We start from the raw sequence: 24881 nt of genomic DNA on the forward strand, positions 1-24881 counted from the left end.
GAGAGAGAGAGAGAGAGAGAGAGAGAGAGAGAGAGAGAAGAAATATCAGTAGCCCTCTTATAAACAAATGACAAATGGGCTGAGAAAGAAATCAGAGAAACAACTCCCTTCACAAGAGCCTCAAGTAATATATCTTGGGATAACTCTAACCAAGCCAGTGAAACACTTGAATGATGAAAACTTCATTTTTGAAGAAAGAAATTGAAGAAGATATCAGAAGATGGGAAGATCTCTTATGCACATGAATCAGTAGGATTAAAATAGTTTAATAAAAAGCCATCCTACCAAAAGCAACCAACAGATTCAATGCAATCTTCACCAAAATTCCAATACAATTCTTTACAAACCTTGAAAGGACACAGTTTCTTACAGATAAAACAAAACAAAACAACCCCCCACCCCAGGATAGCTAAAATAATCCTGAACAATAAAAGTATTTCTGGATGTACCATCATCCTTGATTTCAAGCTGTAATAACAGAGTTATAATAATAAAAACTGCATGGGACTGGTATAAAAACAGACATGTGAATTGAATAAAAGACCCAAACATAAATCCACACACCTATGGACACTTGATTTTTGATAAAGAAGCCAGAAATACACAATGGGAAAAAGAAAAGTGTCCTCAACAAACTCTGTTTTAACTGGATGTCTGCATGGAGAAGAGTGCAAATAGATCCATATTTATCACTGTGCATAAAACCGAGGTTCACACTGAACCTGAGAGAAAGGAATGTAGGGAATAGCCTTGAATGCTTCATCACAGATGACAACTTTCTAAACAGAACACCAATAGCACAGGTACTAAGTGTGACAATTAATAAATGGAACCTCATGAAACTATAAAGTTTCTATAAGGCAAACGACACTGTCAATAGAACAAAACATCAATCTACAGAATGAAAAAGATTTTCACCTACTCTATATCTAATAAAGGGCTAATATCCAATATATATGAAGAACCAAAGAAACAAGTCATCAACAAACCAAACAATCCAATTACAAAATGAAGTACAGAACTAGACAGAGAATTCTCAGTAGAGGACTCTCAAATGGCTGAAAAACACTAAAAGAAATGTTTAATGTGTTTAGGCATCAGGATAGTACAAATAAGAACTACTTCGAGATTCCACCTTATACCTGTTGGGATGGCTAAGATAAACACAAGTAACAGCTCATGCTGACAAGGCTGTGGAGTGAGGGGAATACTCCTCCATTGCTGGTGGGAGTGCAAACTTGCACAACCACTATAGAAATTGATCCTCAGAAAATTGGGAATCAATTTACTCCAAGACCCAGCTATAGCACTCCTGGGTATATACCCGAAGGATGTTCCATTCTACCATCACAAGGACACTTGCTCAACTATGTTCACAGCAGCTGTATTCATAATAGCCAGAAACTGTAAACAACCCAGACATCCTCAATTGAAAAATGGATAAAGAAAATGTGGTATGTTTATACAGTGGAGTATTACTCAGCTGTTAAAAAAAGTGAGATCATGAAATTTGCAGGTAAATGGATGGAAGTAGAAAAAAAATCATCCTGAGTGAGGCAACTCAGACCCAGACAAACATGAAATATACTCACCTATAAATGGATACCAGCTGTTAAGGACATCCTTTAGGATAATGACACTATAACATATAGACCCAGAGAGGCTAAGTAGCAAGGGAAACTCTAGCGGAGGGGGAATGCATGGATCTCTTTAGGAAGGGAAAATAGATTTTTGTGGGTGGACTGAGGGTGGGGGGGGTGGGGATAGGAACAGGAAGAATCAGGTGGGGGAGGAAGGGATGGAGGGAGAGAGTGCATAGAGAGATAACTAGAATAGGGAATCTTTTAGGGGGTGATATGGGAACTTAGTGCAGTGGAAACTTTCTGGAACCTATAAGGGTGATCTTAGCGAGGACTCCTGGTAATGGAGGATATGGAGCCTGATCTAACCATCTTCTGTAATCAGTCAAAGCTTCCAGTTGTGGGACTCAAACACCAACCCAACCACAAAACCTTTGACCCATGCCTGTCCTGCCTGCAAGATGTGCTGGGCTAAAGGTAGCTCAGAGCTTGTGAGAGTGGCTAACCAATGACTGGTCTAACTTGAGACCTAAGACAGGAGAGAAGCCCATGCCTGACACAGCCTGGTTGGCTAGGAACCAGAAGCTGGATGGCTCAGAGACCAGACAAGATGTGCCCACAGGTATAATAATGACAACAGTGTTCTGATTAGATTTAGGGCCTGATTCACAGCACAGATGAACATCTCGTTCTTTTTATTTTTCTTATTTTTTTATTTTGAATTTTTTTGAGTCAGGGTTTCTCTGTGCAGTTCTGGCAGTTCTGGAACTCACTCTGTAGTCCAGAGTGAGTCAGCTTGCCTCTGCTTCTCAAGTGCTGGGATTAAGAGCATGTACCACCAACACCTGGCTTCAGATGTGTATTTTCTTAAAGATTTATTTATTTATTTGATGTGTATTAGTACTCTGTAGCTGTCTTCAGACACACTAGAAGAGGACATTAGATTCTGTTACAGATGGTTGTGAGCCACCATGTGGTTACTGGGAATTGAACTCAGGACCACTGGAAGAGCAGTCAGTGCACTTAACCGCCGAACCATTTCTCCAGCCCCCAGATATGTCTTTTTTAAAAAATAATATTTTATTTATTCTTTGAAAGTTTCACATTAAGTACACAATGTATTTTTGTCATATCCATCCCCACACCCCTCTTCTACCTTCTTTCCAACACACTCCTCTTTCCAATTTTATTTCTTCCTCCACCTCCTCTTCTTCTTTTTAAAAAATATAAGCCACTAAATCCAATTGGTGCTACCCATATGGGCATGCATGTGGGGTCATGCACTGGGATCATGGGCAACCTACCAATGGCCACAATCTCAAAGGAAAATGACTCTCCACCCTGTAGCAGCCAGCAACTGTCAATGGCTCCTCAGCCAGGGGTGAGCTTCAGGAGCTCTCCTCATCTATGGTGGAATGCTGACTGGCTTGGTCTTTTACAGGTCCGTGCAGGTCCTGCCATGTCAAGAAGGCAGCATTCCACAGCACTGCTCTCCATCTTCTTTATAGTCTCTCTGCTCCCTCTTCACTGTTCCTGAGCCTTGGTGGGGCATTGATACGAGTGTCCCATTTAGGTCTGAGTCCTCCCAATTATTTTTCAGCATGTTTAATAGTTTTACCTTAACTGCGGTCCACTGTGAAATGAAGCTTCTCTGATAAATATGGAAAGCAGCACTTCCTCTCTGCTCTGATGGGCTCAGACAAAGCAACTTACAGAAAGGAAGGGTTAAATTTTGGCTCACAGCTTAAGGGATCAGTCAACCAAGGCACAGAAGGCAAGGTACAAGGCTATGGGGCAGCTCTGCTGGGTTGTAACCAAACCCAGGCTTCAGAGGGAGGTGAGTGCTGGTGCTCAGTCCCACTCTCCTTTGCATAGTCTGAGAGCTGATTCCATCAGACAGTGCCACCCACATTCAGGGTTGGCCTTCCTGCTCTGGTGAACCTTTCTAGAAACACTCTCATAGATTCATTCACACATACGTTTCCATGGTGATTCTAAATCCTACGAGATTGACAAGATTAACTGTCCCAGTAACTTAAATCCTACCATCAGAGATTAAATCTCTTGGGTTTTGAGGCAGCTGATCTTTACACATCTTTCTTGGTCAGAAAGAATGGAAAACATTCAACTTGTACTTATTGGTGTGTTTATTCTCTTCCTCTTCTCAATTGGTTTCTTTCCTGGGGATGTTAATGTCCTCTTATAGCAGTGTATAGTCCTATGAGGTAAATAGCCATCACGGAGAGGAATAACTAGAGAGGGCAACTGGCTTGTCTAAGCAGATAGCTACTAATTGGTTCAATTGGAGGCAGTGACAGATCTGACTTTAAACTTACAACCTTCCTGTGCATGACAAACACTATTCCTAAGTTCCTCCCACTCCTTGAGGAACTAACAGGTAGCAGGGTCTAACAGAAAGCCTCAGTTGAGTTGTGTGCCTTGTGAGGGTTTCTCTGGCTATGGCAAATTTGCCTTGATGGGCTAACATCCAGAAAGCCTGGGCTTCCTTCTGTGTTGTTTGACTCTTTCCTAAGCATGTTTTGCTTTTTTTCATTTAGCGCATGTGTCTGTGTGTTTATGTGCATATGCACTCATGTGCAAGATTCCTTTGTGTACCGGCGGAGGTCAGAGGTCAGGGCAGTTTGTTGGAGTTGATTTCCCCTTTCTGCCACGTGGATCCTAGGTATCAAGCCATCAGGCTTGGAAGCATCTCTACCCACTGAGCCATTTTGCCAGTCTGAATCTGTGATGGGAAATAATAGTATGGCTACATCTCAGTCTTGTGAGTCTCTTATTGAAAAACAAAAATAATAAATGCCCAAAACTTGTAATTCTCATGCAAACAGGTAACATATATTTTAGTTTTATTTTAATTTATAAAATAGTTTTCATTTTCATTTGTTCCTTTTGAGATTATAATTTAATTACAGCATTTCTTCCACTTCCTCCCTCCAAACCCTCCAATGTAGTCATCCCCCCTTCCTTTAAATTCATGTTCTTTTTACTCAATTGCTATTGCATGCACATATGAATATACACATATATTCATAAACATTACATGTATATTGTTATAGTATGCATATATATTCTTAAATATCTGTATAATGTAACTTACATGTATGTTTTCAGGGATGACTGTTTGGCACTGGACAATCACTTGGTGTACTCTTCTCTGGTGAAGACCACATATGTTCTAAGCTTTCCTCGATTGCCTAGAGGTTTTTATGTAGGACTTAGTCACTGGGAGCTCTGTTAGGGGGTGGTCTGGTTGGTTGATATTGTTGTTCTTTCTATAGGATTGCAAACCCCTTCAGTCCTTCCTCCAACTCCTTCATTGGGGTCCCTGTACTCAGTCCAATTGTTGACTGCAAGCATCCTCATCTGTATTTGTCAGGCTTTGCCAGAGCCTTTCAGGAGACAGCTATATCAGGCTCTTGTCAGCAAGCACTTCTTGGCATCTGCAACAGTGTCTGGGTTTGGATTGGGAAAAGATCTTTACCAATCCTACATCCAATAGAGGACTAATATCCAAAATATATGAAGAACTCAAGAAGGTAGACTCCAGAGAACCAAATAACCTTAATAAAAATGGGGTACAGAGCTAAACAAAGAATTCTCAACTGAGGAAACTCGAATGGCAGAGAAACATCTAAAGAAATGTTCAACATCCTTAGTCATCAGGGAAATGCCTGAGATTCCACCTCACACCAGTCAAAATGGCTAAGATCAAAAACTCAGGTGACAGCAGATGCTGGTGAGGATGTGGAGAAAGAGGAACACTTCTCCGTTGTGGGTGGAATTATAAGCTGGTACAATCAGTCTGGCAGTTCTTCAGAAAATTGGACATAGTACTACCTGAGGACCCAGCTATACCACTCCTGGGCATATACTCAGAAGATGCTCTAACATATAACAAGGACACATGCTCCACTATGTTCATAGCAGCCTCATTTATAATAGTCAGGAGCTGGAAAGAACCCAGATGTCCTTCAACAGAGGAATGGATACAGAAAATGTGGTACATTTACACAATGGAGTACTACCAAGGCAACTCTTGTAACTCTTATAAGGACAACATTTAATTGGAACTGGCTTACAGTTTTAGTGGTTCATTCCATTATCATCAAGGTGGGAGCACAGCAGCATCCAGGCAGGCATTGAACAGGAGCTGAGAGTTCTCATCTTCATCTGAAGGCTGCTAGCAAAATACTGGTTTCCAAGCAGCTAGGGTGAGGGTCTTAAAGCCCACACCCCCAGTGACACACCTACTCCAACATGGCCACACCTACTCCAATAGGACCACACCTTCTAACAGCGCCACTCTCTGGGCTGAGCATTTACAAACTGTCACAATGTTATCATTAATTTTGATGAATGTTCACTTATCTATTAATGGTAATAACTATAGACCAGCTTTATTTAATGAGAAGTCAATTTCCCACTTCTTCACTTTAGTAAATCTAATTGAACAATAAGACATTTACATTCTGGAGAATTCTTAGAGGTCCAGTGTTACCTTTTAGGGTGAAAGTTAGTTAATTTCTATGATCTATGTTAATATGCAAGACTTAGCACCTGGATGGGGCAAAATGAGCACTGAATCCACTTATTTCTGAACTCAAACAGCAAAGCTCCTGAAAAGTCATGGCTTCACCTTCTTGGTTCACTTTTGCCTCTCCTTAGCAACAGTTGGAGCTTTAGTTTACCAGGTCTTTGGTTTGTTAGTTGGAGACCATTTGTAACCAAATTCACAGCAGTAGGTTTTTTTTTCCATGTTGCTAGTGACTGGAACTAGCCCATAACAAACATGAGTATTTTGAAGATGACTTGTTAGCTGCACTCACTAGTCTTAAAGCTCCTGTTTGTATTATAAGAAACTGAGGCCCAGACAAAGACGGTGGCTTGCCTACATGTTCACAGAGAGCTTGTGACAGTGCTGGAGCCATCACTGCTCCCTGACTCCTGGTCTAGCTTTCTTTTCATGATACTAAGCCAGCCTCCTGAAGTACCAACCTCACTCTTCAGTCTGTAAATCACATCCTTCTCTCTGCAAACTCTACTTCTTCTGCTTTATTTTTTTATTTTGTCTGGACTTGTTTTTTTTTTTTTTTAGATCATTTCTAGGGGATTTGGAATCCAAGTGAATACTACTTAATATCACTTAATGTTTTTCTAGTTCTTTTTTTTTTAGTTCTTTTTTCATCTTACATTTTTTTAATTGGGCATTGTATTTATTTACACTTCATATGTCATCCCCTTTCCCCATTTCTCTCCCCCCCAAAAAAGAAACCTCCTATCATATGCAAGTATTAAGGTCTGTTCTAGGTTGAGAAAATAGCAATACAATAGATGCAAATAGTCAAGAAACAAGCAAGAGAATAAGCACAAATTGTCAACGAATAAGCAAGGCAATAAACAAAGTTCCGTGATCATTTTTCTAGTTCTTATCAATCAGGTTTGTCTACTTTCATAATCCACTCTCTCTGTCATTCTTTTTCTTTTACTCAAAGCTGCAAATTGTTTCATGCTATTCACATGTGGGTGCTAGTTGCCATTCAAGGGAAGGCTAGCTCTCGATGGTATCATTGTGAGCTACATTGGGTCAGGCACCATCTTTTGTGTTCTGGAGATGAACATCAATTATTTTTAAAATAAAAAGAGTACTTTTTTGCTAAAGGATGAGTGTCTATTATACTTGTCCTTTTAAAATAGATGTCCCTTTTGACTATAATAATGCCAACAGAATCGGACAATATTATATTCTTATTTATACATAGACTCATTATTTCATTTTATTTTAATAACAACTGCATGCTGATAATTAATTCTATCCTCACTTTGCAAGTGATAAAATCGTGGTGTCACAATTCACCCATGACATCCTCAGCTGGTAAATGATACAGAGGAAACAGTCTCAGTTTCTTTTTTACTCTAGTTTTATTCTCTCGACACCTTGGTAGGTCATTTTATATACACAGAATATACTAGGATTATACTATGAAATGATTAAGCTTATTAATAGTTTCAGACACACAAAGTAACAATTTATATTTCAAATTTGATAATTGTGCTGTGCTTTGGAGCTAAGTTTAAGTCTTGACAGATCACGATTTCCATGATTTGATTTTCTTTTAAGAACAAAAATAGTGAAGATGTGAATCCAACCTAATGACCACTGTCACATAAATAGGTAAATAAAGTTGCAAAGGGATATTATTAACACACACACACACACACACAGACACACACACACACACACACTTAAATTAAACCACCACAATTACTCACCATGTCTTCAACACACATTACCAGGAACTGCTACATTAAGGCAGAAGGGCTTGAGTGTGGCTGGTTTTTTGTTTGTTTTTATTAAGTTATTTATTTAATTTACAGTTCTATTGCAGTTTCTCCTCCATTTTCTTGCGAATGCAGGGGTAAAAGATGAAGCAGAAAGAGGGACGGGCCAAGCAATGACTGGCCCAACTTGAGACCCATGTCACACGAAGGAGCCCATCCCTCTTACTATTAGTGATATTCCACTATATGTGCAAACAGAAGCCTAGCATAACTGTCATTAGAGCGGCTTCACCCAGCAACTAATGGAAACTGATTTGGAGACCCACAACCAAACATTATTAAGTGGAGCTTGGGGAATCCTGTAGAAGAGGGGGAGGGTGGATTGAAGAAGCCAGAGGGGTCAAGGAGAAAACCTACAGAATCAACTAACCTGGGCCCAGAGGGTCTCACAGAGACTTAACTGCCAACAAGAGAGCATGCATGGGATAGACATAGGCTTTCTGCACATATGTAATAGTTGTGCAGCTGGGTCTTCATGTAGTACTCCTAAATTGGGAGCAAGGGCTGTCTCTGACTACACTGCCTGTCTTTCGATTCTTTTCCCTAACTAGGCTGCCTTGTCTAGTAGATGAATTTGCACCTAGTCTTACTGCAACTAGATATGCCGAGGCTGGTTGATATCCATGGGAGACCTCCCTTCTCTTGAGAAGAAGGAGAGGAGAGGTGGGTGGGGGGAGGGGAGAGGGAGATCTTATTTTTCTGGGTACTAGAGAAGAGGAGGGATAGAGAGATAATGCCATATGAAGCAGTGGGTATGTTAATTAACTTGATTGTGCTAGTCATTTCATGATGTCTACATAAATAAAATATAAATATAGTTTCTAATTTAGCAATTTTAGCTCAATAAAATTATCTTCTGTCCCATGTACCTTCTGGGATTTGATTTCCTTACCCTTCTTGTGGATGATTTAATCTGTGACAGGTGTGAGCCTGCTTTGTGTTTTAGCAAGAATACAAATCTGGAGGCAAATCTCTGTTCTTGAATTTAATCCTATGTAATTACATCTTTTGTAGTTTGCATTTTCAGAATTGTAGCTGATTGTGTGTGTGCGCGTGTGTGTTCTTCCTTTCAATTGCGTGTTATGCTTTGCTGTGGAATCAACTTAGAATAGATGTTTAAATTGATGAAATTAATATATGAACTTGAGTAAACATAGCTCAAATAGTATAGAAAAATATACATTCACCATCATTAGTCCCCCTCTTGGCTATAATCAATCATTTTTCATACATTTTAGTTTTTCTATTAATTACTTTCACTACTAGATAATAATGACCAACACCTGGCTACTTGGTTAATTAGCACAGAGGTCAGGGTTACATTCTTCCTAAAATACAAAGCAGCCTCATATCTTTTGTAATATAAATAATTGAGTAATAACTTTAGAATTTTATCCATTATGTTTGGTATTATCATACTTCACCCTAAGTTCATTTCTTTCTGTGAAATTTAATTAACTACATTTTAGTTATAGAACCAAATACTCATTATATTCTATCAAAAAAAAAGAAAAAGTCTAGGTCCATTCTGCCCATGCCCTAAGAACCTGAGTAAAAGTGATGGAGGAATTTGTTTGATGGACTGTATTTCAAGCAGGGTATCTTTCAGAATATGGACATCTTTGCTGCTCTTATGAGGCAGAGCAGCTAGAGAAGCAGGAAATATAGCATGCAATTTGGTGAGGAAAGGAAATTGTGAGAGAATTTAAAGTTGCAGATAAAGGTGTGGAAAAAGCAGCAATGACTGGTGTAGAAATTAGCATCATTTAAAAAAAAGAAATTTAGTGTCCAAACCAGATAGAAATAAACAAGAGATGAAAATTACAGGCCTGGAGCTGGAGAGATGGCTCAGTGGTTAAGAGCACTGACTGCTCTTCCAGAGGTCCTGAGTTCAATTCCCAGCAACTACATGGTGGCTCACAACCATCTGTAATGGGAACTGATGCCTTCTTCTGCTGTGTCTGAACAGCTACAGTGTGCTCATATAAATAAAATAAAATCTTTAAAATAAGAGAAAAAATTACAGGTCCATGTAAATAAAAGATGTTAAAAATACAAGTTTTTTTTTTTTAAGAAAATGCAATACTGAATAAAGGTGAGCATATACCATGATCAAGTTGTTCATTCCAAGAATTTTGGGATTGCTTAACCTTGCTAAGAAGTCTGTGGATTGGCTATGGAGTCCCTCCCTACCTGTCTCTGTTCCTATAAGAGACATGCTACTCAGTGCAATGTGAGGGTGAGGTGCTTAGAAAATGCCCGGGCCATGAGGGCTCTGCCTTTACTAGTGATGGATTCATAATTTGATGGCTTTATTGGAAGGTCTGGTGACATTCGGAGGTGAAGTTTTGTTGGAGAAAGTATCTTGACCCAGGTTTCTTCCTCATTCTCTTTTCTTCCTGTGGTCACAGGGTAAGTAACTTCCCTCAACCACACATTCCCATCATGATGTCTTACTTTTACCTCAGGCCCACAGCAACAAACCCACTGAGAATGAATTAAAACTCCCAAACCCCATTTTATCCCTTAAAGTATTTCTTTCAGATGTTTCAGTATTATAACGAAAAATTAACATACTGATAATCATCCCAGCCACATGGTAAAACAAAACAACCCACTCCAAAAAATTCCCCATGAGAAATACGAAGTATGGTTAGATGATCTGTTAAATAGAATAAATTACAACAATGATAAGTTTCCACAAAGAAAAGTATAAGACATGTTGGATTTTATTGTGACTTTGCCAAATATTGATAAAATTAATATTAACCTTTCCTAACATCTATTTGAGAAGGAAAACAGGAAGTAAAATGTCCTTACTCATTCAATGAGGTCAATTTTACATTTATAAGAAAATCAGACATAGACATCGCAGAGAAAAAAACACAGATTAAAAAATGTACATGAATACAGATGGAAAGATAGTCAACAGATTACTAGAAAATTCAATTCAGTAGCTGATAAGGACCAGATGTCACACATGGTAGTACTCTCTCATGTAAGGCTGTTTCCATTTGAAAGTCCATAAAGGTACTATGTCATATCAATAGACCATAGGACATCTTTGTGATCATCTTGGTAGATGAGAATAGAGGACTTGATAAGATTCTACCTTCTTTTATTATAAACAACCCTCTGTAAACTAGGGGTGGGAGGGAACTTCAAGTCAGTTCATTTTAAAATGTACATAATGGTGACATACTGGATCATTTTCCCCTAAGGTCAGAGATAAGGTAATGATATCTAGTTTTCGAAACTTCAGCATTGGACTGTAGCCTGAGTGGTGTCAGCAAAACATGTAAAAGGCACATAGATTGTAAAGGAAGAAGGAAAATTCTCTTAATTTGAAGGTGATATTTTTATAAATCCCATGAAAAAAAATAACACAATCAGTAGAATAATTTCAGGAGTGTTTCAAAATATATGTTATGAGGTGAGCAATCTAATGGTTTGTATTTGTACAACACATTGCACCACAGGGACGCGGTACCTCTAAATGTAATTTGGATCTGGCAGTAAAGGGAACATTAAATCAAAACTAGTTTGAAGTGTGGATCCACAGTAAAAATAATAGTTTGAACTTAAGTCTCAAGCTTTGTATAATTGAACTGGACTCCAGCTGTGCCTTACAGGTAAAATGTTTCCCCCCCAAGTTCTTAATTGGTAAGAGTTTATAAATGCTGCCTCCTGCTCTATGCTAGATTTCTATCATAGGTATTTGAAAGTCCATAAAGGTACTATGTCATGTCAATAAAAAATTTCAAACTAGGCCAGGCGGTGGTGGCGCACGCCTTTGATCCCAGCACTTGGGAGGCAGAGGCAGGCGGATTTCTGAGTTTGAGGCCAGCCTGCTCTACAGAGTGAGTTCCAGGACAGCCAGGGCTATACAGAGAAACCCTGTCTCGAAAAAACCCAAAAAAATTCCAAACTTGCCTGTCTGGCTTGTTACAGTATCTTCTGTCTAGAAATTTGAGATTTTCTTGCTATAACTTCCCATGGTATGAGCAGAGAAGCCAGCTTTCTGGATCTTCTTTTATGAGGACCCCTGTGCTATTCATAGGGTCTTCAACCTTATAACTTACTCATCTGCCAAGTCCCTACCACCAAACACCAACACTTTGGGAAATTAGGTTTCAACATTTGATTTTGAGGGTACAAAACCACTCAATATATAGCAATACCTTACTGGTTTCTCAGCCACAATTCTGGGACCTACTTTCCTGCCTTGGTGAAGGTCATGGTCAGGGTCTGTGGTTAAACACAATTTCTTCCCTTTATCTCATCCTAGTCTTCTGATTCTCTTGTCCAACAGCTGCCCTGGGGATGCTATCCTCCTTACATCTAGATGTCATCTTTACCTTGATGTTGGATCTACAATTTTTTTTCACTTAAATTGTTGATACTGGCCTGAAGTTTCACTATTTACTTTTCCGGTTTCCCATGTGTGGGCTCTTCCCTCTGTAGGATGCTCGTGTCAGAGCAGCCATGAGATTAGTGGGTCTTAGGATAATTTATTCTATGCTTGAGAACTTAGCCACCTGAAGTCCTTTGAATGAGGTAGCAGGGAAACAGGAGCCGGTATCTGTTATGATGCTGAGACAGGATGGTAGCCAGGAAGGCAGGAAGAAGGCTTCTGTACAATAGTTATTTGCTTCTCTGGGACCTTGTGGAACATGTCAATAGCAATATTTATGAATCTGCCTTTTGTAGATAATGTTCTCTGGTGCAAATGGCAGGGTTGGCTTCTCATATGTCTCTTTATGAGATAGGTTAGTCTATTTATATCACTCTTTGATTAAGATAATATATAATTCCTATATCTGGAAAAAATAGGGAGCCTCCTTTGATAGGAAACCCCTCTTCCACTAATGAAAATGTCCTGCTATATCCCCTGCTAGACCACCACTGTAGGCCACATGGTGAGAAGAAAAATGGCACTCCTGAAGACATGGTAAAGAAAGGAAAGGAATGACTACTCCTCTCATGAATCCCACCTGCTGGGTTAGGTGCTCATAGACCTGATTGAACTATTCATTTATGAGGTTTCCCCCCTTAGAAATCATAACTTTCCAGCCCCCTCTATTTGCCTTCTGTGGGTAGCTGTCAAGATTTCAAGTCTGCTTGCTCTTCCCCTAGGCAGTTTTCCTTTTCTTTGAACTTAAAAAACTGTCCCAAGTTTTCTTACTTTTTTATAAAATACCCTTGAGCCCACAGCAATCATGGATATTTCACACTCCATTCCATCCCTTTCCAAGCTTTGACAGCTACTAATTAATAGTGATGCTTTGGTCTCAAAACTTGTTTGATAATGGGAGATAAAATGATAAATTCAAAGATTTGTTGTGGCCTTTTTGTTGGGGCAGACTCCTAGCTGGTCTGCTCCCGTGAAGACACCATATCTTGACCCATGCTAGAGTATCCACTGCACGCAGAGCAGCAGGTAAGAACCCTTCTCCACAATCCAACTCTTCAGCTGACAGCCTGGCTCACTCAGGACCCATCACCCACCAAAACCCTGCCCTCCTGAATACCACTCCACTACTCTTCTGGCCCCTCTGCCTGGTCCTTTTTGCTGGGGCAGACTCCTAGCTGGTCTGCTCCTATGAAGACACCATATCCTGATCCATCCTAGAGGATCCACTGCACTCAGAGCAGTTGCTCTGCAACTAATCCCACAACACCCAGAGGAAGCTGGACTCCCAGGAGCTCTAATACACCCAGAATCATAGGATTTCAGGATCTCAGAGGCAGCCTGTCTCCCAGGAGCTCTTACACTCAGGATCTCAGGATCACAGGATCACAGAGATAGCTGGACTCTGAGGAGTTTTGACACAACCAAGATAACAGAAGAGACAGGCTTCAGCCAGAGATAGTAAGTGCAGGTAGCACTAGAGATAACCATTGGCAAAAGGAAGCACAAGAACATACAAAACACAAACCAAGGTTATTTGGCATCATCAGAACCCAGTTCTCCCACCAGAGCAAGTTCTGGATACCCCATCTCATGGGAAAAGCAAGATTCAGATTTAAAATCACTTCTCATGATGATGATAGAGGACTTTAAGGAGGACATAAATAACTCCCTTAAAGAAATAAAGGAGAACACAGGTAAACAGGTAGAATACCTAAAAGAAGAAACACAAAATTCTCTTAAAGAATTACAGGAAAACACAACTAAAAAGGTGAAGGAATTAAACAAAACCATCCAGGATCTAAAAATGGAAGTAGAAACAATAAAGAAATCACAAAGGGAGACAACCCTGGAGATAGAAAACCTAGGAAAGAGATCAGGAGTCATGGATGCAAGCATCACCAACAGAACACAAGAGATAGAAGAGAGAATCTCAGGTGAAGAAGATACCAAAGAAAACATTGACACACCTGTCAAAGAAAATGCAAAATGCAAAAATCTCCTAGCCCAAAACATCCAAGAAATCCAGGAAACAATGAGAAGACCAAACCTAAGGATAATAGGTATAGATGAGAGTGAAGATTCCCAACTTAAAGGGCCACTAAATATCTTAAAATTATAGAAGAAAACTTCCCTAATCTAAGGAAAGAGATGCTTATGAAGATACAAGAAGCCTACAGAACTCCAAATAGACTAGACCAGAAAAGAAATTCCTACTGTTATATAATAATCACAGCATAAAATGCACAAAACAACAGTAAAATGCTAAAAAAAGTAAGGGAAAAAGGTTAAATAATATATACAGGCAGACCTATAAGAATTACACCAGACTTCTCACCAGAAACCATAAAAGCCAGAAGATCCGGGACAGATGTCATACAGACCCTAGGAGAATACAAATGCCAGCCCAGAATACTATACCCAGCAAAACTCTCAGTTACAATAGATGGAGAAACCAAGATATTCCATAACAAAACCAAATTTACACAATATATTCCCACAAATCCAGCACTTCAAAGGATAATAGATGGATAGCTCCAGTACAAGGTAGGAAACTACAACCTAGAAAAATCAAGAAAATAATCTTCTTTTAACAAAACAAATAGAAGATAGACACACAAACATAATTCCACCTATAATAAGAAAAATAACAGGAAGAAACAATCACTTTTAAAAAATATCTCTTAACATCGATGGACTCAATTCCCCAATAAAAAGACATAGACTAGTGGACCGGATACATAAATAGGACCCAGAATTTTGCTGCATCCAGGAAATGCACCTCAGTGACAAAGACAGACACTACCTCAGAATAAAAGGCTGGAAAAAAATTTTCCAAGCAAATGGTCCCAAGAAATAAGCTGGAGTAGCCATTCTAATTTTGAATAAAATCGACTTTCAACCAAAAGTTATCAAAAAAGGTAAGGAAGGACACTTTATACTCATCAAAGGAAAAATCTACCAAGATGAACTCTTAATTTCAAATATCTATACTCCAAATGCAAGGGCACCTACATTTATAAAAGAAACTTTACTATAGCTCAAAGTACACATTGCACCTCACCCAATAATAGTGGAAGACTTCAACACCCCACTCTCAGCAATAGACAGATCATGGAAACAGAAACTAAATAGAGACACAGTGAAACTAAGGGAAGTTATGAACCAAATGGATTTAACAGATATCTATAGTAATTTTATCCTAAAACAAAAGACTATACCTTCTTCTCAGCACCCCATGGAACCTTCTCCAAAACTGACCATACAATTGGTCACAAAATAGGCCTCGACAGATACAAGAAGATTGAAATAATCCCATACATCCTATCAGATCACCACGGACTAAGGCTGGTCTTCAGTAACCACAAAAACAATGGAAAGCCCACATACATGTGGAAATTGAACAGTACTCTACTCAATGATAGGAAGAAATAAAGAAATTAAAGACTTTAGAATTTAATGAAAATTAAGGCACAACACATGAAACTTAGGGGACACAATGAAAGCAGTGCTAACAGGAAAACTCATAGCTCTGAGTGCCTACAAAAAGAAACTGGAGAAAGCATACACTAGCAGCTTGACACACACATGAAAGCTCTAGAACTAAAAGAAGCAAATGCACCCAAGAGGAGTAGACAGCAGGAAATAATCAAACTTGGGGCTGAAATAAACCAAGTAGAAACAAAAAGACCTTTACATAGAGTTAACAAAACCAGGAGCTGGTTCTTTGAGAAAATCAATAAAATAAATAAACCCTTTGCTAGACTAACTAATCAGAGGGCACACAGACAGTATCCAATTAATAAAATCAGAACTGAAAAGGGAGACATAACAACAGAAACTTAGGAAATTCAAAAAACTTCCACCAGAAAACTCCAAAACCTGATAAACAACTTCAGCAAAGTGGGTGGATATAAAATTAACTCAAACAAATCAGTAGCCTTCCTCTTCTCAAAGGATAAATAGGCTGAGAAAGAAATTAGGGATATGATATCCTTCACAATAGTCACAAATAATATAAAATATCTTGGTGTAAATTTAACCAAGCAAGTGAAAGATCCGTATGACAAGAACTTCAAGTCCCTGAAGAAAGAAATTGATGAAGATCTCAGAAGATGGAAAGATCTCCCATGCTCATGAATTGGCAGGATTAATATAGTAAAAATGGCCAACTTGCTAAAAGCAATCTACAGATTCACTGCAATTCCCATTAAAATTCCAAGTCAATTTTTCATAGAGATTGAAAGGGCAATTTGCAAATTCATTTGGAATAACAAAATACCCAGGATAGTGAAAACTATTCTCAACAATAAAAGAACTTCTGGGGGAATCACCATCCCTGACCTCAAGCTGTACTACAGAGCAATAGTGATAAAAACTGCATGGTATTGGTACAGAGACAGGCAGGAAGGTCAATAGAATAGAATTGAAGACCTAGAAATTAACCAACACACCTATGGTCACTTGATCTTTGAAAAAGGAACTAAAACCCTCTAGTGGAAAAAGACAGCATTTTCAACAAAGGGTGCTGGTTCAACTGGAAGTCAGCATGTAGAAGAATGCAAATTGATCCATTCTTATCTCCTTGTACAAAACTCAAGTCTAAGTGGATAAAGGACCTCCACATAAAACCAGACACATTGAAACTAATAGAAGAGAAGGTGGGGAAGAGCCTTGAATTTTTGGGCATAGGGGAAAACTTCCTGAACAGAACACCAATGGCTTATGCTCTAAGATCAAGCAAGAATTGACAAATGGGACCTCATAAAATTGCAAAGCTTCTGTAAAGCAAAGGACACTGTCAATAGGAAAAAACAGCAACCAACAGGTTGGAAAAAGATCTTTACCAATCCTACATATGATAGAGGGCTAATATCCAAAATATACAAAGAACTCAAGAAATTGGACTCCAGACAATCAAATAACCCTATTAAAAATGGGATACAGCCTTCCTTTTGTTATCTAATTGCTCTGGCTAGGACTTCCAGTACTATATTGAATAGCTAGGGAGAGAGTGGACACTCCTTGTCTAGTCCTTGATTTTAGTGGGATTGCTTCAAGTTTCTCTCCATTTAGCTTGATATTGGATACATGCTTGCTGTATATTACTTTTACTATGTTTAGGTATGAACCTTGAATTCCTGATCTTTCCATGGAATTTCTGGGGTGGGGGGTGAGCAATGGGGAAAGAGCATAACATCTGAAATGTAAATAAATAAAATATCCAATAAAAATGGAAAAAAGCAAAAAAAAAAAACACACAAAAAACCAAACGTTTGTTGTGAACATTATGCATGATGGAGAACCCAGAACGATGTACTATCTTCCTGTTGTAATGTGGTGTGGACATGGACACAATTAAGACAGGTTCCCAGGGTGCTGCATTCCAAACTTCCTATTTGGAAAGTTTATTTGAGTTTAGAGAACATGTAAGCTCCTTTAATCAACGGCAGAGACAATGAGATGCAGAAGGAAAAGCAGGGCATCATTTCATCTTCTCCTTAGTGGTTTTCTCAATCCATGGTACATATGAGTAAATATTGGTGTAGATGCCAACGTCCCCTCCCATGAAGTGTCCAACTTCAATTCCCTGGAGCTTGTTTTTACAAATGACAGTAGCTACAGCAACCTCCTGCCAGAGATGAGAGGGGAATGAGTGAGGGAGAGAGAAAATTTAAAAAATGAAAGCAAGGCTTGTTTTCACACTTTTTTTTTTTTGCAACTATGGGAACGAACATCAGCAAGATGTTATCAACCAGGGGATAGATGATGCTCTTCAATAAATAAATCCTTCGTAGAAATACTATTACTGAAAAAAATGTAGGAGTCATTGTAATAACCTTATCAAAGTCTCAAGTTACTTGGAAATTAAAATATAATATGGTTAAATAGCCAACTAGACACACACAAATAAATGAAATTTGAACATAGACAAAAATATTACCCCAAAAATTCTGCTGAATACTTTCGAAAATTTGACACATAAGGAGTTTCTGTGACTGCTTCCTTGTTGAGTTTTCTGGCAGTCTTTGTCAGTCATCACCGGAGCCTCCAGATTCTGCCTTAAGTCAGGGTGCCTGCCTGAGGGAACAACATCTGGATCATCTTACAACTGTGGCTTATCCCCAGTCCTCACTTACCATACTTCAGTGGATAGTATTTTGTATATGTATAAAAAAATAAGGTGAGAAAGGAAAAACAAAAACATTCCCAAAGTTTTGTGTTAATGAGCATTAACCCTGCAGATTATCCTCATTTCAGAAATGAAGTACCAGGTACACATACTAGCTTTTTACCAATGTGAAATAGTCTTATGTGCTTTGGAATGCAATTTTCTTTCTACTCTGTATCTACAAATGATCTGATTGAAGTTCTCCAAAAATGTCTGTTACATGTGAAATGAACATGTGCCGGGAGTAGGAACACCACCTCCTCAATGTACATTGTGTCTGTGACAATAAAGTATGTCCTCCATGCAGTCTGATGGCCCATGGGATCCAGCTGCTGAAGTCCTGCAGGGGCCAGTGAAGGTTCTCTTGATCCTCTGACAATAGAGGAGCATTGGAATTCTAGACAGCTCTCTCTTTACTTAGACCACTCCTGAGGCTTTGCCCTTTGGCCTTGAGCCATTTTCTACTCTATCTCACGTCACAGCTCTGAAGATATGGCTGTTCCTCATTAAAGGTGAAGCTGATGGCTTTGCTTGCTGTGGAAAGTGTGCTTACCATTGTTTTCTTGACTCCAGTCCAGACCTGAAAGTGTACAGACAGTGCCTGGCTGGACGTTGGTGGTGGCTATGGGAAGAACCTGGACTTTGTTGTTGAAGGTGGCAGGCTTAGCTAGTTTAATAAGCATGAGGTCATCCTGTGGTGCTGTGTGGCTGTAGTTCCAGTAGCGGATAATCTGGATGGGATAAATTGACTGCTCTGTTCCATCTCTGACTCTGCTCTTGAAATTTCCCAACATCACCCTCAGATTTCTGGAGGAAGAAGGGATGGGAAGAAACCACTGTTACTATCACCACTATGCTACCACCCACTACCACCACCCCCACCAGCACTGCATCTTCATCTCTCCCTATCACATTGTTGTCATTATCATCATCATAATCTTTTCTCATTATCATCATTACAGTCATCATTACCACCAGCATCACTATCACCATCAGCATCATCACTGTCACTCACCACCGTCATCATCATCACCACCACCATCGTCACTCACTGTCATTACTGTCATCATCACCACCATCACCATCACCGCCACCATCGTCCTCACTGTCATTACTGTCATCATCACCACCATCACCATCATCAACACCACCACTCACCGTCATCTTCACCACCATTTTGGATATTAGATGATACACTGTGCAAGATACTGTGACAAGAACTGTATCTGGGTTACCTTTTACTTACAATAAGTTTTGGCAGTGGTTCTTATGTTAATTCTCATTTTACAAATGAAGTGCTGAACACACACAGTAGGGATTTACTTGTGGTCAGAGTAAACAGTGGAGTTGTTATCTACTGCTTTTGAATATAGTACATTGGAGAGGAAATTAATGAATGTAAAAGTTAGTATTTGACTCTCTTTGGGCCTCATTTATCCAAGCAGGTAATTTCCATTCTAGTGGACACATGAGAATATAATGAGTGTTGGAGAATAGGCCCACCAACAACTCCCCCTCCTCCACCTTATTTTGAAGATTTGGAAGGTGACATGGTTTAAATCAATGAGCTTTCTTCTCTGACTTCTAGTCAATAGGAAGTTCAAGAAAATATTTGGAAGGAGAAAGGTGATGTTGGACCTTCCCAGACCTTTTCCAGGAGGTACTCCCACAGAGTTGTTAAAAACATCTTTGGCAAAAGTCACAGTTCCTATCACATAGCATCTTCATGCAGGGATTACTCTTATTCTATTAAAATCATTCTTTTCTCTTAGGGTAAGGATAGTATTTCCTCAATATTTCTCTTGTGGGACATGGAACTATCTCTTTACTATTAGTTCCTTTAAAACATCTCTTTTCACCAGGCAGTGGTGGCGAACGCCTTTAATCCCAGCACTTGGGAGGCAGAGGCAGGCGGATTTCTGAGTTCGAGAGTTCGAGGCTAGCCTGGTCTACAGAGTGAGTTCCAGGACAGCCAGGGCTATACAGAGAAACCCTGTATCGAAAAACCAAAAAAAAAAAAATTTTTTTTCAATATACTCAGCTTATGAATTTGAGTCATCTGCTGAACCCCTACTTGATCATATGTAATCACATTTCTGGGGGGGGGAACCTTAAAAAGCTGATGGGGCAGCAGGGGAGGTATAGCACAAAACAGTCTTTCAACAGGAGCACACAGACTATTAGGTGGGAATATCTTCTACAGACATTTTACAGCATCTTGCTAGGGGGCTTCCCATTAGATGCTAGTAGAACTATTCCTGATTGTGAAAATCCAAAATACCTTCAGACATTTCTATCCTTGGGAAAGTTGTCTCTGATTGAGAGTCACTGATCTAGGATGAGGATAACGTACTTGGGGAGAGGATGTTCAATACTCACGGTAAGTAGCAGTGAGATGGGGCCAGCACCCAGCTGGCCTTGATGAGGACACCCACACAGGGATTGAAGTTAGACTTGAGGTATGCTAAGTAAGGAGCATAGTCCTCTTTCTGCACCGATGAGTGAGTGAATAAAGCTGTTCCTGAGAAAACAATATCACATAAATATTAGAGTAAGTGAGACATTTGCATCTTCCCAGCAGGAAAGGAATATTCATGATTTTCACAGAGTAATCAATTGGCTGTGGAATCATTTTTTCTCTAATAAAGACGTAATTTAAAGTGATACACTTTATATAAGACACAAGAATGGCAATATTGGTAATATTCATTGTAAGAAAAGGTATAATATAAATGATATTGTCACTGCTTATAAGTTGATTTTATTTTCTTGGAAAGCAATTTAGAAATGGACATCAAGAGTTGTAACTAGTTCATAACTTGTGGTTTGACAATTCCAATGATACGAATCCATTTTAAAGACATAACCAGATGTAGGCAAAGATGATTAATAAGTGTATTCATTTTTAGCAATATGTAATAATAGTTAAACATGGAAGGATAAATATGTAATATGTAATGTTAGACTTTGAAATAAAAAGCACACAAGCAAGTAGAACACATCAAAAATTATATTAGTGACACTTGATTTAAAAATTTAAAAATGTAAAAAAAAAAGCAGTGGAGTATAAGAGAGAGGTAGGCTGAGTCTAGGGCTCTCTTCTATGCTCTTACTGGTACTTTTGCTGAGCCGTCCACATCTGGGTCTATGCCTTACCTCTGTGTGACCATACTTAAAAACTTCAAAGCGAGAAGATAGGTTATTAATAAAGACAAGAGATGTTGAGCTCTATATTAGGTCCTGGGTTAGCTTGCTCAATCTCAACCCAGCTAGTATGTGACATGAGTTAGTGAAAAATTCTTCAATCCAAACTTCATGGAAGCAGAGACTGCAGAAGTAGAAACCATTGCATTAAGTCCCTTGTCTGTACCTTTACCATTTCCTGCATTCCAAGTTATGATACAGATGAGAAATCAGAAGTCAAACTGGGCCTTCTGTTCTTGTGACCATATTAGGATGTTTCCAGAAGGCGATGAGGCTCATATTTCACAATAACCAGGGGCAATTCTCATTGTTGAGGGTTCTCCAGGGCAGGTATGTGCCACAATATTTCCAATAGTTTAATACTTAGGGTAGATTGTTTGTGCTAAGCCCTTGGATAAGGTCAGTAGATATGCATAGATCTGCGACCCATCAACCCACTCATTTCACCTCACTATGTTCTACATCAACCCACACTTTAATGAACAGAGTACAAAGTCTTAAATACATACCAGCGAGGATGGTGAAATAGATAATAAGTTTCATGATGGTCCAGCTCTTTCCTTATGAGGTGTAGAAGGAAGATCAGCAGAGGCTGGAATCTTCTGCCCACTTGTCTCCTGAAGGATGTCTACCAGACCCAGCAGGTTTGACTAGGTAAGGGCTCTAGGCAAAAGCAGAAGGAAGAGAAGACTCCAGATAGGAAGACTGAGAAACGGGAGACTATGCTTCTACTGGGACTTTTCAGGCAAAGGGAAAGAAGCTTGATTTGATGAATTTCTCATTCCCAGTCTCCCTATATGTTACTCTCCTAAAAGCACCACAAACTATATAGCTAGTTCAACTGTTTGGAAAGAGAAGCTCCAGGCTCAAGACTTACCTTTCTTGCAGAATTTTTGAGGACAGAGCTGTGAGGAACAGGATTCTTTACCTTGGCTCAGGGAGAGCATGCCCTTAATGGTTTACTCTGAACCTCCTAATGGTCACTTAATGCACCCCTTAGCCCCTCCCATCTTTGTTACATCTCTCACTGTTTCATCACTCAGATGTCATCTCCAGCTGGGCCTTTTTGAGTCTTAATCAGAATCACTGAGCTGAGGATATGAAATGAGAGCTCACACGAAAGTTAATTATCTTTGACAGTTGGAAAATGCTGTGCATTCTATATGGCAGGGAGATGCTGTGTTTGAAGGCATGTCCTTAAAGTGGGTTCTAGGGCCCTGCTCTTTTTCTCACTCTGTCTTTTGTTCTCCTGGTCATGAAGTAAATAGGTTTCACCACATGCTTCTGCCCCTTCTTCTATGGAGACCCTAAAGCATGGACTGAAATCCCTAAAACTAAGTCAAAATAAGCCTTTTGTTTGCAAGCTGATTACCTCATGTAATTTACGTAGTTGTGGAAAGTGGAATGGGTGTAGTGGTGAATTAGTTAATCTGCCTTGAGCTCCTGGCGGGTTGTGCAAAAGCAAGTCTCAGCACTGCCCAGGTGTTCTCTGGATGAAACACACACACACACACACACACACACACACACACACTCACATGCACATGGACACACACACACACACACACTCACATGCACATGGACACACACACACACACACACACACACACACATTGATTGGCTCAATGGCTGGGCACTTTTAAACCTTCCCACAGCTGGCAAACACTCCCCTCCAGTATACTTAAATTAACACCCTCCAAATTAAAATTTAGATCTTTGTTGTCCTGTTACCTTTTGGGCATCCTTTCCCCCTCCCTCTGGCTGTTTTCCATTCATACAGCATCCCAGCTATCTCACTCTCCTCTCTTTCACAACACAGTCCTGGTAATCCTAAAAGTCCCACCTCTGTCTGCCCTGCCCAGCCCTTGACTACTTGCATCTTTACTTATCAATTGGAACTAAATGGGGGCAGGGTCCCTCAGAGTCTTATATGCAGACACATGTGTAAGCAGTTTTGGGCACCAAAATTAACATTACAATACAAGCAGCATCAGGCCAAACCCACTTCGAATGGATTTTGCTTTTGCTATATCTGAACGTGTGGAAAACTTTTGGGAATTGGTTTAAAGGTAGGATTTGGATTGGTTTGCTAGGGAAAGCCTACAGTGCTATAAGTTAATTTAACAGGAGATTCTGGTAAGGGCTCAAAAGATCCAAATATTGATGAGAATATTTTGTTGACAATTACTGAGGCTTTGTTGATGAAATTTCAGATGAGAATGAGTATTATTATATTGGGATTCAAACTGGAAGATATGCTTGCAACACTGTGGCCAGAGATTTGGATGCATTTTGCCCATGTCCTGATACTTTATGGGAGACTGAGCTTAAAGGTGATGGACTGATTAATAGAAGAAATATTAATGACACAAAACATCCAGACAGAAGAATGGGTATTACTGGTGGCATTTAGCCAAATTTGCAGTGAAAATCAGGAGCAAAAAGCAGAAGAGAAAGATTTGAAAATTTTATAGATTGGTAAGAAAAGGAGAACATGTAAAGTATAGCTAGGGAGGCCCTGGTTGCTAAGAAGATGAACACTCATGGAAAGATGCTATTCTAGGTGTGGCAATGGATGCCTTTCATCCCAGCACTTAGAAGGCAGAGGCAATAGGATTACCACAAGTTGTAAGGGACCAATGAATCTAAGAATCATTCTCATCAGTACAGATATTTCTCCAGCTTCACATAGTTCCCTACAATGTCAATGAGGTTAGGAAAGCTGAACAATTTGGTGTACTTTACCTAGTAGTAGCACAAAGCCTAGGCTTAGATTCCAGAGGAGCCCTTTCTCAGAGCTTATCTCTGAAAGCAGAATCAGGAAGAACATCACTAAGAGATGCCAGAAAAGGAAAGAACACTTCACAATCACTCTTTAGGAAAATATCAGAGACTTCTTCCACAATAATCTTTATTTTATCTTAGCTGTGAGACACTGCAGTTTCTGGATGTGTGATGTATAATAATTGGACAATTATGGGATAGACAATTGTCTATCCTATGCCAAACTTCCAAAGCCCTGAATCACAAAACTTATCGCTTCTGAAAAGGAGAGCAAGATAGAATACTTGGTGTGCTTGACTTATAACAAGGGTTGGATTAAGAAGTGTGTGTTGGCCACACAGAGTGTGATTGAGAGGTGTGTGAAGGCAATGAA

At 39.4% G+C, this 24881-nt stretch overlaps 1 protein-coding gene across 1 annotated transcript; it reads right to left on the bottom strand.

Moving 5' to 3' along the window:
- Positions 1-17728: 17728 nt before the first annotated feature.
- On the bottom strand, positions 17729-22714 carry Prss37 (serine protease 37). Its single transcript, XM_028768465.1, has 6 exons — positions 22602-22714; positions 22234-22385; positions 20900-21041; positions 19074-19327; positions 18293-18429; positions 17729-17980 (listed from the first exon to the last, which is right to left on the bottom strand). Exons 2-6 carry the CDS (start codon positions 22265-22267, stop codon positions 17834-17836), a joined length of 714 nt encoding a protein of 237 aa, XP_028624298.1. The 5' UTR covers positions 22268-22385; positions 22602-22714; the 3' UTR covers positions 17729-17833.
- Between the last annotated feature and the right edge of the window lie 2167 nt (positions 22715-24881).

This window comes from Grammomys surdaster, unplaced genomic scaffold, assembly GCF_004785775.1.
Source record: "Grammomys surdaster isolate TR1022 unplaced genomic scaffold, NIH_TR_1.0 186, whole genome shotgun sequence".
NCBI lineage: Eukaryota > Metazoa > Chordata > Mammalia > Rodentia > Muridae > Grammomys > Grammomys surdaster.